Source organism: Telopea speciosissima, chromosome 3 (genome assembly GCF_018873765.1).
Source record: "Telopea speciosissima isolate NSW1024214 ecotype Mountain lineage chromosome 3, Tspe_v1, whole genome shotgun sequence".
Taxonomy (NCBI): Eukaryota; Viridiplantae; Streptophyta; class Magnoliopsida; order Proteales; family Proteaceae; genus Telopea; species Telopea speciosissima.
Window position 1 is genome coordinate 72378238 of NC_057918.1, and position 15412 is coordinate 72393649.

The 15412-nt window shown below is 43.0% G+C and overlaps 1 protein-coding gene across 1 annotated transcript in view; it reads right to left on the bottom strand.

Moving 5' to 3' along the window:
- Window positions 1-523: 523 nt before the first annotated feature.
- The window catches only part of LOC122656057 (RNA-binding protein 208-like), a 78077-nt gene continuing 63188 nt past the window's right edge, over window positions 524-15412 (bottom strand). Inside the window, exons 10-12 of the mRNA XM_043850489.1 lie at window positions 1902-1987; window positions 1555-1728; window positions 524-874 (exon numbers count right to left, since the gene is read on the bottom strand). Of these exons, the coding sequence (XP_043706424.1) occupies window positions 554-874; window positions 1555-1728; window positions 1902-1987 (581 nt within the window). The 3' untranslated portion in view covers window positions 524-553. The remainder of the gene's footprint in view (window positions 875-1554; window positions 1729-1901; window positions 1988-15412) is intronic.

A 15412-nucleotide genomic window follows, 5' to 3' on the forward strand; every position in this document is an offset into this window, starting at 1 on the left:
CCTGGAAACATTAACAGGGCCGACATTTTTGCCTTTCATGGGGGTCAATGAAGTCATTTCACATGGGCTTGTGTCTAGAGGCAGGGCAGACACTCCCAAGCACAGTTCTCTTCTCCAAATAAAAAATTGTGAAACAGCGTCTGTACCCATTCTCTCAATTAAAGCACCCAAACAGGTTATGGTGTTACCATTGTTCAAAGTAGATGAGCTTCGCATGTTGGGCGCATGGGATGCTATGTCTGTCTCGTGGAGGCGTGCGGGTTTCTCAGTCCAAGACTTAGCAAGACGGGAAAACTTGTCAAAGATTCCTAGTTAAATTACAATAAACAAGAAGAAAATAAAAAGAAGACTGATGGAAGTAATAAGATATAAACATAAAACACATGAGAGGGCGGTTCAACATGGCTTACTCTAGGTCCAAGAGATACAAAGTTAAGGTGATATTTTAAAGCATACAGGAAATTGAAACCTAAAATTTAAAAATTCTGGTCCAAACAGCAACTTGCAAAAGCAATCAAAAGCCATGGACACTTGCACCTGCCTCATCGTAATGTCAGTGGTAATACATGAGCTGCTGGCCTGATGAGCTGTTTGGATACCTATCATACATGGCCTGTGATCCACCAGAACCCAGACCCATGGAAGCCTGCGCTGCAGCAAGACCTTGCTGACCAGCCATCTGCACAAGAGCCTGGCCCGACAGGCCAGACCCGGCAGCCTGGCTCAAGGCAAATTGACGCTGATAAGCTAACAAATCTGCTGCTGAGTAGCCATGGTTCATTCCAGGAGTTGCGAGGATCTGGAAAGAAGGTACTGGTGGCGGCAGTGGGTTTGACACGGTCCCCGGAGGAGTTGGCTTGCTACCCCATGAGCACTGCATTCACAAAACAGTTTTTCCATTTTTAATTTCACGCAAAGTGCAACGGAATGCATCTTATCCAAGACCTGATCTGATAGGATCCATACTCATTATAACTCGTTTAAAACTTCAAATATGTAAAGTACTGTTCATCAGAGGGGAAGAAAAAGGTCCAGCACCAGGTTGAGTGTAGGTTCTTCATTTGAAACAGGTGGGCCATGGGCAATGACATTGTTGATCTCATAATAAAGGTTCAAAGTGTAACATTAACACCACAAATCCACCTATATCCAACCCATATTTCTGATCCATGCAATTAGGAACCTGGGACAAATATGGATTTGCAAGCAGACTTTGTTCAAAATTGTACCAATCCAGATTCAACGTGTTTCATGCCCTATCCAGGATGTTACATGATTGATAACTAAAATGACAAATAAAAGTGAAGCTGATCAGATAGCTGCAATCAACTCCATGTAATTTCTGTCTGTAGCTGTACAATGAATGCAGTTTCGTTTGATGGCTGTGATCACTCCTAAAATGAGGAATACCTTCTGGAGAGCATCTAAAGATACATTTCCCTACCATGAACTACTATATTTATCCCAACAACCATAACAGAATACAAGATTAAAGGCAGAGAACCAAAAAGAAATACATTAATGGAAAACATCCTTAAATAGAGGCTTCTGTACCTTCATAGACTTTCCACAGGCCATCTTCCCATTGGCCATCTGAATGGCCAAAGCTGCTTCCTCATGAGTATGATACCTTACAAATCCAAACCCTTTATCCCTCTGTACTCGCACTTCCTCAATAACACCAGCTCCAAGAACATGAAATTGACAATGAAGTTCAGCTTGAGTCACCTGGAAATGAAGCAATTAATACTTCAAAGAATAATGCATAGGCAAAAGAATGGAAGAAGAAAGAAATGAGAGCCAAAAGCAATTAAGTGAAAATGAAACATGATGCTACAGATACAAATACCACATTACAACATTAACATGTTCTCTCCTTTCTTTTTTTTCACATCAAATACCTCATGAGCAAGGTTGCCGACATAGACAGTAGTGTATGCTGGATTGTTTTCTGGTGCCTCCTCATTGATGTTCTCCATACCTCCATCTACAATTGATAGACGAAATAATCAGCCATTCTTATTTAAATTTGTCAACTGTTTTCAAACTGGAGCAGTGATATAGTAAGAAGTTGGGCACCTGCTATTTGACCTTTCAACACTTGGATCAGGATTTAGAGGGCATTTAAGTCGGTAAAAGGGGGATATGGGATTGAAAATTGAGTTCCAACATGAAGTTGAAAAGTCAACACCACCTTGCCAACATCTGTTTCTGTTAAAACTATGTATTTCTAACCGATAGGGGTATTTTAGTCTTTTTCCCATATAGCCGATTCCTAGTACAATTCCTAATTGGAATTGGCAATGGGGGTCTTTCTAGTTAGAGTATGAATATTTGTAACTCTTTTCAATATAAATAAAGGGCTTGGTGATCCTATTGATCACTCAAGCATTCAGTTCTAAGGGCTGCTAACATGGTATCAGAGCAAATTCTGATCTAAAGAGCAACTTTCTCAGTTTTTGGTTTTCTCTTCTCCACCACTCTTGGCTCTTCTCTCTCATTCAGGGCAGCAACTATGAGGTGATCTGATGAAGATTTAGATGCTGCCCTCAATCGTACCTCATTGAAGACTGAAGATTATTGGTGTGACCTAATTCTGCCGACAGATCTCCTCCATCCTTGAAGATCAAGTTCTTCCTACACTTGAAGATCGATTTTTCCTTCTTTTTGGAGATTATTTTCTGCTATTATTGGTGCACACCTTCCCTGTTTGAAGACTGCAGAATTGGATCAAGTACTATTCAGATCCAGACCTGCGATTTCTCCAAACACAGGTTTTTTACCTAATTTTGATCAAATTAGGGTTTCTTATTGGCTCATCAGAAAGAGCTAATTTTTGGAGGACTTCTTCCCCACTACTAGAGGAGCCCTCGATCTATTTTTCAGCCTATTCTGACGGCTGAAAGCGCTGGGACTTCAAAACCCATCCTTCACACTCGATTCAGGACTGTCCAGCTAGGGTTTTCTAATTTTTTATCTGGAGTTGCTGATTTTTGGAGGAATGCTTCATCACTATCCCAGAGGAACTCGATCAAGCTTGTGGCCTCTTTGCATCAGTTCTACTTGCTTCCTCATCATCCACAGCTCTTGCGATTTGGGTTTTCTTCAAAATCCTAATTGTAGTTTATCTCCCTATTAGCTTTTCTTTTTTGGCTGGTTTTTTGAGAACAATCTGATCTTCATGAGGAGACTCGATTCTTGTTGGAGTATTTATTGCTGGCTGGATTGTGAGATCTTCTTCATCTCCATTGAATTTAGATTTCCATGGCTGGTTCTGACATCTCTACTAGTTCGGATGGTCAAGTCAATTCTGGACTTGATGGACAACCTCGACAAGAGTATCTTCCCTTTGCTGCCTCCATCAAACTTGATGGACTTAATTATCTCATGTGGTCCAGATCAACCTATCTCACCATTGCTGGCTGTGGTCACACTGGACAAATTACAGGCACTGCAGTCCACTTCAGGATCGATGGATTTCTAATGACTCTCAAGCCATGGCTTTCCTTCTTAACTCTATGCAACCAGATCTGGCCAGCGGCTATTTACTTCTATACACTGCTGCCCAGATATGGCTGGCCGAAAGAAACTTATGGACAGGTTGGTAATGATGCTCAGGTTTATGAATTACGCAAGAAGATTCATGAAACCACTCAAAAGGACCTCTCTATCTCAAAGTATTATGCTGTCCTACGAAGTCTATGGCAACATCTGGATCATTACACTGATTACCAGCACACTAATGCTACTGATATTGTTGCCTATTGCAAGCATGTTGACAAAATCGAAGTATATGACTTCCTGGCTGGTTTGAATGTGGAATATGATCATATTCGGGTTCAAGTTCTCAGCCGAATCCCTTTTCCTACTTTGGAACAGTCCTATGCCTTAGTACATACTGAAGCAAATAGGCGGAGTGCTATTTTACGCACTCCCACCACTAATTGATCAGCTCTACAAACCGCTGCCACTGCTGTTCCTATCTGATGGATCCTCTACTACTAGTGACTCTTCTAAAGGAACTGTGAGCACTGTAATAAGCCTTATCATAGCAAAGCCACTTGTTGGAAACTGCATGGTAAACCAGTTGACTTCGAAGCTAAGCGTGTTGCTCGTGGCAAATCAAAAAACAAAGCCAATCGTACTGAGGCTGTCAGCATTGGTTCTAATACTGACATTAGTCTATCCAAGGATGAACATCAGGTATTCTGTCGTATGTTACAGGCTTCCGCAGCTTCTATTACATCGACTCCTGCCAATACTTCCACCACTTCAGGTTCAGCTTTTGCCCATTCAGGTATTTCATTTGCTGGTCACTTTGCATCGATAGTCTCTTCTCCTTGGATCATAGACTCCGGTGCCACTGATCACATGACTGGATCCTCTAGCTTATTTCATCATTATTCTCCTACTTCTGGGAAAGACAAAGTTCGAGTGGCTGATGGTTCTCTCTCCTCTATCTCTGGGAAAGGATCTATCAGTAGCTCTACTTCTATAATTTTATCTTCTGTCTTACATATACCAAATTTTACCACTAAACTTCTATCCATTAGTAGTCTTACCCGTGACCTAAATTGCAAAGTAACTTTTTCCCTTCACATTGTGTTTTTCAGGATCTAGCAACGAGGGCGACGATTGGATGTGGTAAGGTGCATGATGGATTGTATCTTCTTGCTGATGGGTGTTCTTCTTCACCACAACTTCCATCTCCCATTCATCAAAATTCACTAGTCTCTTCTGAACTTCAACAATGGCATAACCAATTAGGTCATCCCCCTTTAGGAACTCTATCATATTTATTCCCAGCATCAGTTAAACAATGTAATAAGGATGAATTTTTTTTGTGAGACATGTGTTTTGGCCAAATATCATTCAACTAATTCTATTTCTAATAAACGAAGTTCTTCTTCTTTTAATATGATTCATACTGATGTGTGGGGTCCTAGTCGAAAGCCTTCCCTTTTTGGCCATCGTTGGCTTGTTTCCTTCATTGACTGTCATTCTAGGTGAACATGGGTGTATTTAGTGCATAACCAATTAGGTCATCCCTCTTGTTTTCAAAATTTTCACAAGTAGGTTCAGATCTGTCAAAATATTGAGTGAAAATGGCAAAGAGTATATGGATGGTCAGTTCCAAAAATACCTTATTGCCCATGGGATACTCCATCAAACCAGTTGTGTCGATACCCCTGCCTAAAATGGTGTGGCTGAAAGAAAAATCGCCACCTTTTAGAGGTGGCTCGGGCTCTTATGTTTGCCGTACTATTCCTCCCCAATATTAGGGAGATGTTGTCCTTATTGCAGCCTATCTTATTAATAGGATGCCTACCCGAGTCCTTAACTCTCAAACCCTGGCTGACATTTTATAGGGCTATTCAGCCTTTGTGGTTCCTCCTAAAGTCTTTGATTGTGTCTGTTATGCTAGGGATACTCGATCCCCAAGCAAACTTGAACCCCGTGGCCTTCGCTGCATTTTCTTGGGATATTCTCCATCCCAGAAGGGTTATAAATGTTATTATCCACCCACCCGTCATACCCTGGTGAGTATGGATGTTTTTCATGAAAAACTCTCCTATTATCCGACCATAGTTCTAAAACTCGTCTCGACTCGGCGAGATCTCGGCTCTCGTTTCGGTCCTATCACTCGAAGGCCCAATGTTGGAAGTTACACAGGAAACCTGTTGATTTTGAGGCGAAACGAGGCCGGGGGAAGCCCAAACCGAGGGCACATCTGACTGAGGCTGCTGCTCCTACAGCTACAGCTACAGCTCCCTCTGTTGACACTGGTCTTACTCAGGATGAGCTACTAGACGCCCTCCGTCGCATGCTCCAGCCATCTTCAGCTGCACCTTGTGTTGCACCTGTGCCTGCTGCTCCATCTGGATCTTACTTTGCCTCAGGTATTCTGGTCGGTAGTCAGTGTGCATCGGTTGTCTCCCTCCCTTGGATAATCGACTCAGGTGCCACTGACCACATGACTGGTTCTTCTCATGCATTTCATCATTATTTCCCTTGTTCTGGAAAAGATATTGTTCAAGTATCCAATGGTTCTCTTTCTCCTACTCATGGAAAGGGTTCCATTCACTACTCTCCTACCATTACCTTAAACTCTGTTTTTCATGTTCCTTCATTTCCTGCTAATCTCCTTTCTATTAGTAGTTTAACCCGAGATTTGAACTGCAAAATAACTTTTTGTCCTTCTCATTGTTTCATACAGGATCTAGAGAAAGGCAACACGATTGGGGTTGGTAAGGTACATGGTGGTCTCTACCTACTCGACACGGGTCAAACTTGTCCACCATCAGTTTCTTCTTCGACTCATCAGCTACATTCAGCAACTTCGGATCTCCATAGCATTGTCGGCTTGGTCACCCTCCTTTGAGAATTTTAGCTTTTGTATTTTCTTAGTTAGTTAAAGATTGTAACAAGGATAAGTTTTTATGTGAAGCATGTGTCTTGGCTAAACAGACTCGTTCTACTTACTCTCCAATCAATAAAAGAAGTACTTCTCCTTTTGCTTTAGTTCATACTGATGTGTGCGGCTTGCCCGTTGTGTTTCCATTTTTTGCTATAGATGGTTTGTTTCCTTCATTGATTGCTTTACTCGAACCACTTGGGTGTATATGATGCAGCACAAAAGTGAGGTTTTTCGATGTTTTCAGCCAGTCCATTGATTCAAACCCAATTCAATGCCAAATTAAAAAGTCTGCAGAGCGACAATTGCAGAGAATACATGGAAGGTCAATTCCAAACCTATTTGGCTGAGAATGGCATCATCCATCAGACCAACTGTATTGACACCCCTTCCCAGAATGGAGTCGCTAAAGGAAAAATCGACACCTTTTGGAAGTGGCTCGGGCAATTATGTTTTCACTGAAAATTTCTCCTCAATATTGGAGTGATGCTATACTCACCGCTGCCTACCTCATTAACCGTATGCCTACCATTGTTCTTGATAGGCGTACCCCTATTGACCTCCTTCAAGGTTCTTCCTCCTTTGTGGTTCCCCCAAAAATCTGTGTTTGTTATGTTCGCAATCATCATCTTCATGGAAAGCTTGATCCTCGGAGCATCCGTTGTATTTTTTTGGGCTACTCCACCACCCAAAAGGAAACAAATGTTCCCCCTTCTCGGCGTACATTTGCTACCATGGACATTGTCCTCCATGAATCCTTGGTATACTATTCTCAGCCACGTCTTCAGGGGAAGCATGATCTAGTATTTGAAGATGTTCCTGATCTTCTTCTTCTACCCTTCGGGCTCCTATTCAGGGTGAGCCTCCTTCTTCAGTCTCTAATGTGCCTCCTGTTCAGGGGAAACAAAGACCTATGAGTCAAATTCCTATGGATCACGTCTTCAGCTGAAAACACAAAGAGCAAGTTGAGATCAGCACTACTGTACCACTTCTCCAACCGTCAGAACCTGATCCTGATCCAGATCCAGATTTCGCTGTGTTACCTAGTAAGGATCCCTCTCTTGATTTACCTATTACTACTCGTAAAGGTATTAGATATTGCATCCAACATCCCATCACCAATTTTGTTTCATATGATGCTTTGTCCCCTTCCTATTATGCATTCGTGTCCTCTCTTTCCTCTGTTTCTATTCCTCAAAAATGGCAAGAGGCAATATCAGATCCAAAGTGGAAGACAGCAACGATGGAAGAGATGACAACCTTATCAAAAAATGAAACATGGGAACTGGTGGCTCTTCCTTCGGGCAAGAAAACAATGGGTTGCGAATAAGCCTGATGGAACAGTGGACAGATATAACTCATATAAGGCCAGGCTGGTGGCCAAGGGCTTTACCCAGACCTATGGCATAGATTATCAGAAGACATTTGCCCCAGTGGAAAAGTTAAACACCGTTCGGGTTCTACTATCATATGCTGTCAATCTTGGCTGGGCTTTGCAGCAATTGGATGTGAAAAATGCATTCCTTCATGGAGAATTGGAGGAAGAAGTCTATGTGGAGGTTCCTCCAGGTTTTGCAAGTGACAAGACTCATGGGAAGGTCTGCAGACTGAAGAGGGCATTATATGGGCTGAAACAATCTCCCTGGACTTGGTTTGGCAGGTTCCCCAAAGCAATTATCTCTGTAGGATACAAATAGAACAATGCTAATCACACCTTGTTCATCAAGCGGAATGGAGATAAGGTTACTCTTCTCATAGTCTATGTTGATGACATAGTGGCGACTGGCAATGATGCAGAGGAAGTCTCTCACCTAAAGATATTCTCGGGCTGAGAATTTGAGATTAAAGACCTTGGACAACTCAAGTACTTTCTTGGGATTGAAGTTGCCCGTTTTCCCAAAGGCATCTTCCTCTCCTAAAGGAAATATGTTCTAGACTTACTTTCAAAGACTGGTTTGTTAGGGTGTCACCCATGTGACACTCCTTTGGAAGCTACTACTCGTCTACTATAGAAGGATGGTGATCCAGTTGACAAGGGGCGCTATCAAAGGTTGGTGGGAAAACTGATCTATCTCTCCCACATGAAACCAGACATTGCGTTTGCTGTTAGTTTGGTCAGTTAGTTCATGCATGATCCCAACTCCACTCATAAGGCTGCTGTTCTTCGTATTCTCCATTACTTGGAAGTCAGCTCCAGGGAAAGCGATTCTCTTATCTCCACATGATCATCTCCACATTGAGGCTTACACAGATGCTGACTGGGGTGGTAACCCTGACAGAAAATCCACTTCAGGTTATTGTACCTTTGTCGGAGGTATCCATGTCATGTGACGAAGTAAAAAAGCAAAATGTGGTGGCTATTCGGAGATGGCCGTGTGGAGAGAACAATACTCCTTTCCCCGGAGATGACTTGAGGTAACGAAGAATTCTGTATGCTGCTTCCAAGTGAGAAGAGTGAGGATCATGCATGTATTGGATGACAAGGCTTACAGCAAAGGTGATGTCTGGCCGGGTATGTGAGAGGTAAATCAATTGACCCATTAACCTCTGATAGCTTCCTTTGTCCTTTGGCTTACCTTCCTTACTCTTCAAATGTGTATTGGGCTCTAGAGGGGTATCGGCTGGTTTACACCCAAGCATCCTTGTTTCTTTCAATAAATCCAAGGTATACCTTTGAAAGAGAGATATGCCCTTAGCTGAATAGGCAACCTCAATCCCTAGGAAGTACCTCAATTTGCCCAAATCCTTGACTTCAAACTCCGTACCCAAATAAGCTTTCAGCTTCTGAATCTCATGGGCGTCACTGCCTGTAATTACTATGTCATCAACATAGACAATCAAAAGAGTAACTTGCTGTCCCACTCTCTAAACAAACAATGTGTGGTCTGCATTACTTTGCTTATACCCATATGCGATCATAGCCTTGTGGAATCGGCCAAACCAAGCCCTTGGGGACTGCTTCAGACCATATAGGGCCTTCTGTAACTTGCACACCTTTCCCTTGAGTCTCTAAAGAGGTAAAACCCGGGGGTATCTCCATGTAGACATCTTCTTCCAAGTCTCCATGTAGGAAGGCATTCTTCACATCGAGTTGTTGAAGTTCCCATCCTTGATTTACAACACAAGAAATGATGACCCGTACAGTATTCATCTTCACTACAGGAGCAAAAGTCTCTTGATAATCGATTCCTTGGGTTTGAGTGAACCCTTTGGCGACTAATCCTGCCTTGTTTCACTCCACAGAACCATCAGCCTTGTGCTTCACAACATAGACCCATTTCCAACCAACAGGCCTCTTCCCAAGTGGAGAACTTACCAAATCCCAGGTCTGATTTTTCGCAAGGGCAAGCATTTCTTCATTCAATGCCTCCTTCCATTTTGGTTCGGCGATTGCTTCCTGCCAAGTGTTAGGTATAGAGACAGAGGACAAAGAGGATATGAAAGCATGAAAGGCAGGAGTTAGAGAGTTATAGGACACAAAGTTTGAGATAGGATGCTGAGTGCAACTTCTTTTTTGTTTGCGAACAGCAATGGATAAATCAAGCCTAGGATCAAGAGGGTGCTTACCCAAAGTATGACTAGGAGCAAGATTTAGAGTAGGAACAGATGCTGATTGTGTAGGTGGTGCAGCAGTGGTGGTTTCTTTCTCTTTGTACCAAGGACCATCTGTAGGAAAATCAGTTCCCCGAGTGTATTTCTATTTCACAAGTCTCTCCCCTTACACATGTTGCTCAATCTGCCCACTTCTTGTTCTTGACTTGTAACTCCATCCTCTAGTTCAATAGAAACATCTTCAATGGTTGGTATCTCAACATCTAAAGGAGCAATCAGCGAGACCTCTTCATTACTTTGAGTCTCCCCCTGTAGAGGTACCGGCGGTTGAAAGTAAGCCTCTGACTCCCAAAAGACAACGTCCATAGTAACCAACACCTTTCTGGTAGGAGGATGGTAGCATTTATATCCCTTCTGAGTCGGTGAGTAACCAAGAAAAATGCACCGTAATCCTCTGGGATCAAGCTTACCATGGACGTGGTGATTTCGTGCAAACACAACATAGCCAAACACTTTGGGGGGCACCACAAAGGTGGATTTGCCAACCAACATCTCCAAGGGACAGCGGCCACCCAAGACACGAGATGGAAGTCGATTTATGAGGTAAGTAGCTGTAAGCACGGCATCACCCCAGAAACGAGGAGGAACAGACATGGTGAACATAAGGGAACGAGCTACCTCCAGTAAATGTCTATTCTTGCATTCAGCCACTCCATTTTGGGCGGGAGTGTCAACACAAGAAGTCTGGTGTATGATCCCATGGCCGTCCAAATAGGAACGGAAAGCACCATCCATATATTCCTTGCCATTATCTGAGCGAAGAATCTTCACCTTGGCATCGAACAGGGTTTGGACCATTTTGTGGAATAACATAAAACAGTTGAACACATCACTCTTGCTATGCATCAAATATACCCAAGTCGTCCGGCTAAAACAATCGATAAATGTGACAAACCATCTAAACCCAGAGGTAGAAACACAACGGGCAGGGCCCCAAACATCAGAATGAATTAAACTAAAAGGAGTCAAACTTCTGTTATCTGAAATAGGAAAAATACTCCGAGTTTGCTTTGCCAAAGTACAATCATCACAAGAAAAGTTGTGTTTATTACATTGTTTTACCAGACTAGGAAATAAAGTATTTAAAACCCCAATCGGGGGATGGCCCAACCGACGATGCCAATTATTTAACTCAAGCAATGCAGAATCAAAACTAGAAGATGCCGGCTGTGATGTCAATGCTGTCAGGGAATTTTCAAACACGTACAGACCACCAACCACCTTACCACATGCAATCGTACTGTCCATTTCTAAATCCTGAAATAAACAATGAGTTGGAAAAAATATTACTTTGCAGTTCAAATCCTTAGTCAGACTACTAATGGACAATAAGTTAATAGTAAACTTAGGAACATGTAAAATAGAGGAAAGAGTGAGAGAGGAGGTGCACTAAACGGATCCCTTCCCAGAAATAGAGGAAAGAGACCCATCAGCAACCCGAACCTTTGACTGGCCTGAAAGAGGAGTATATGTGGTAAAAACAGAGAAAGAACCTGTCATATGGTCGGTTGCTCCTGAGTCAATTACCCAAGAGTCAGGCATATGAACGAGGTGCAATTCCCACCAAAAGAAATACTTGTGGAAGAAGGTGCATTGGAAGGAGCAGGCAGAGACAAAGCCGAATCCGCCATGGAAGGAGATACAGATGCCGAAGATGTGTCCAGGCGATTCATCATATCTCGCAGATTGTGCAACTCAGCCATCACAGAAGAAAGAGACTGTTCAGATGGATCTTCAGTGGCAACCTGATTAGCACGAGAGGAACTAGGCCGATAGGAATTCCCCCTTCCACGCCCACGAGTATCCGCAAGACGACCATGAAGCTTCCAACATCGGTCCTTAGTGTGCCAGTCCTTCCCACAATGATCGCATTTAATAGGCGGGCGATCACTAGATGGCCGATCAGTAGGAGGACGAGATGAATTTCCAAGGGAAGATTGAGAACCAAAAACAAGGGTTGACCGTTCCTGAGTGACAGGATGAACTATGGCAGTGCGCCTCGTGTCCTCAGCCGAAAGTATGGCATAGGCCTGCTCCAAAGAGGGAAGAGGATCCCGATTTAAAATATTGGACCTGATATTATCAAATTCAATGTTGAGGCCGGCCAAAAAATCAAACAGCCGTAGACCATCCTCCCACTTCCTGAAGGCCGTCGCGTCAACATCTGTGGTAGCCTTAAAAGTGCCCAAAAAATCCAATTCCTACCATAGTGTACACATGGTATTGTAATATTGGGACAGAGAACTCCAGCTGCTTGGTAGTATGGAGCTTCTGACGGAGTTCATAGCATTGGGCTGCATTCCCAACCTGAGAGTATGTGTCATGAGCCGTCTTCCAAATTTTTGCAGCGGTGTCAAGGAGCAGATAACAACCAGCAATGGTCTGGTCCATGGAATTAACCAAATAGGACATCACCAAAAAATTGAAATTCATCCATCGATCCTGAGCCGATCCAGCCTCTGTAGGCCTGACCTTAGTGCCCGTGATATAACCAGAGAGCCCACGGGAACCAATAGCAAATAAACAGGAACGAGACCACAGAAGATAATTGCTGCCATTCAACTTTATGGGATTCACCGGAAAGGGAACAAAGTCCCGCTGGTTGGAATCGTCAGAACCAGTCGAAGCAGTCGTGATCTCAGACTCGTCAGGCATGGTGGCTGGAGAAAAATAAGCAGAGACAAATCCCCAAAAAAAAAATCAGAACATGTATAGGGGAAAAAACGAACCCCTGGTAAGAGTCAAATCACCACCAAGGGATAAAAAAAAAAATCGAACAAGGTGGAAGCCCTCACGAGGTGTGTAGAGGTGGCGGAAAAGGAGTGAAGGACCTGCAGAGGTGGCGGGAGAAAGGGAGAGGGCCGGCGGTGGTCGGCGGTGGTTGGCGGAGGCGGTGGCTAGCGGTGGGTCCTGGTGGCTGGCGGAAGTGTGGAGGGGCTGGCAGTAGGTGTCAGAAGTGGCGGAGGAGCTGGCGGAAGTGGTGGAGGGGCTGGCGGTGGGTGGTTTTAGGGTAGAATGGCGGAAAAGAAAAGAAGAGAAAAAAATGAAAAATCTTTACTTCCCATATCCCGGAATATTTTTGTTCTCGGGTTCTCTCTTTCCTACCCCCCCTTGGGGCTCGGTAATATAATTATTTATCAAAAAATATATATATATAACTAAGCAATGTGGGACTAAAACCCACATACAAGAATACTCCCATGGACAGATTTACCCTTGGACCCATATTACAACATGAACTATTATGGCTTCAGAGTTTGCTCCAGGATAATGGTGGTTCTGTTCATCATCCAATGATGTTGTACTGTGACAACAAAACGACAATCAACATTGCTCACAACCCAGTGCAACATGATCATACTAAGCATGTGGAGATTGACAGACACTTCATTAAGGAAAAGTTAGAAAGTGGGCAGATCTGTATACCCTTTGTGAAGTCAGGAGATCAACTTGCAGGTGTCTTCACTAAAGAGCTAAGTGGAAAACTGTTTCATCCTAGTTTAGTCAAGTTGGGCATGCATGATATATATGCATCAACTTGAGGAGTGTTACGTTATGCAACCAGATAAGGGCACTTTGGACATTTCTCTTTGTTATTTTGTTTCTTATTTCTCTCTTTAGCTATCACAGTTGGCTATGGAGGGTATACTTGTAATTATGTTCCTATTAATGAAATCTATATATAGAGGGCTGAGGTGAGACTCAACTCATTTAAGCCATTCTCTCATTCTCTTTTCAGCCAAGACTTATTAATTGACTTCCTTTGAAATTTCTCTGGCAGCAGAGCCCCTCAGATGCTGTGGCAGTAAGAACGGCGATGGCCTGCCACAAGCTTTGCTGCGGTGTGGGAAGAGAGAATAAGTGAAGGAATTTGGGGTAAAAATGTTGAAAAACGTGGGTGAGTGAGGCAAAGGTACTGTTTGGATAGTTTTGTAACACACATTTATTATGGGTAGTTTGGTTGAACCAAAGATTGAGTAGGCAATTTGGTAAACTGAAACCCATTTGTAGGTAATCTGTAATTTTCCCAAAAAAAAATACTGAATTCTTTGTAAGAGGCAACTGCAGAAAAGGTTAGAGGGGATCAACTTGCAGCATATGGCCAACTAAATAAAAGCATTTAACCTTCCTTCCACATCTTACATATGTGCTCGGGTATCAGAAGTTTCTATTATCAGTCAGTACACATCTTTCCCTGAGGTAAGCTATGGCGGAAAAAGAGGCCCAAAGCAGATTTCCAAACTGGGTCCTTTTAAGTTCGATAATATCTGGCTGAACTCATAGAGCTTTGTGCTGAATCTCCCAACCTTGATGCCACTAGGAGTTTTTCATAGATTAGTGGTGATTCTTTATGCTTTTGTATGTTGCACAGGAAGGCCCTCCCCAAGTTGAGGCCGCAAGGAAAGCATTCCGAAAGGTGGTTCCAGCAGTGCCAGGGCACAAGTCATTTCACTAGGTCCATGGGACCCGTCAATACCAAATCACAAGAGTCTTAATGAATGTTCTATTTTGGAACATTCGGGGATTAGGAAATAAGCCGTCAGTGAGGCGCTTAAAATCAATAATTTTATCTTCTAAGGTGGATATGGTAGCTAGAGCCAAAGATTCCTTTTGCTAATGCGGATTGCATTATGAGGAAGATAGGTATGGATTTTGTGTGCTCTAATGGAGTGGATAATGAGGACAGAATTTGGGTTTTTTGGAAGCAGGAGGTGCAGGAGACTGTGATCAAAAGTTAGTTGCAGTTTATTACGTTGGATTGCATGTTAATAATGCAACTAAAATTTTCATTTCGTTTGTCCATGTTCTGTGCTCCTTGGGTGATCGACGGTTGCTTTGGAATGGGGTTATTGGAGTTGGAGAATACTTAAATGTCCCTTGGGCTGTCGGGGGCGATTTTAATGCGATCCTGAATCCGGCAGAGAAAGCTGGGGGAAGGCCAGCATGTCCTATTTCTATTGAAGACTTTGGTAAGTTTGTGATTGAAGCTGCCCTTTTGTATGGTGGTTTTCTTGGGAATTCTTTTACCTGGTCAAATAATCAGGAAGGCAGTGGTAAGGAGTTGGCAAGGCTTGGCAGGTTTTTATTTAATGATGCTTGGGCTAACGCTTTTGCTTTGAATTAGGTAGAACATCTGAACCGGGTTTGCTCGGATCATGCCCCCCATTTTTCTGAAATTTGCTCCTCAGGTGATTGAAAGATTTTCCTCTTATAAATTCCAGCAAATATGGATTTCCCACCCGGAATTTATGGACTGTGTTAGGAGTTGTTGGGAATTGCCATGCTACGGTACTCCTTTGCAGGTTCTATTTTTAAAACTAAAAGCTCAGCGTTCTCGTCTTCGAGTCTAGAACAAATTGGTGTCTGGAAATATTCATCTAAACG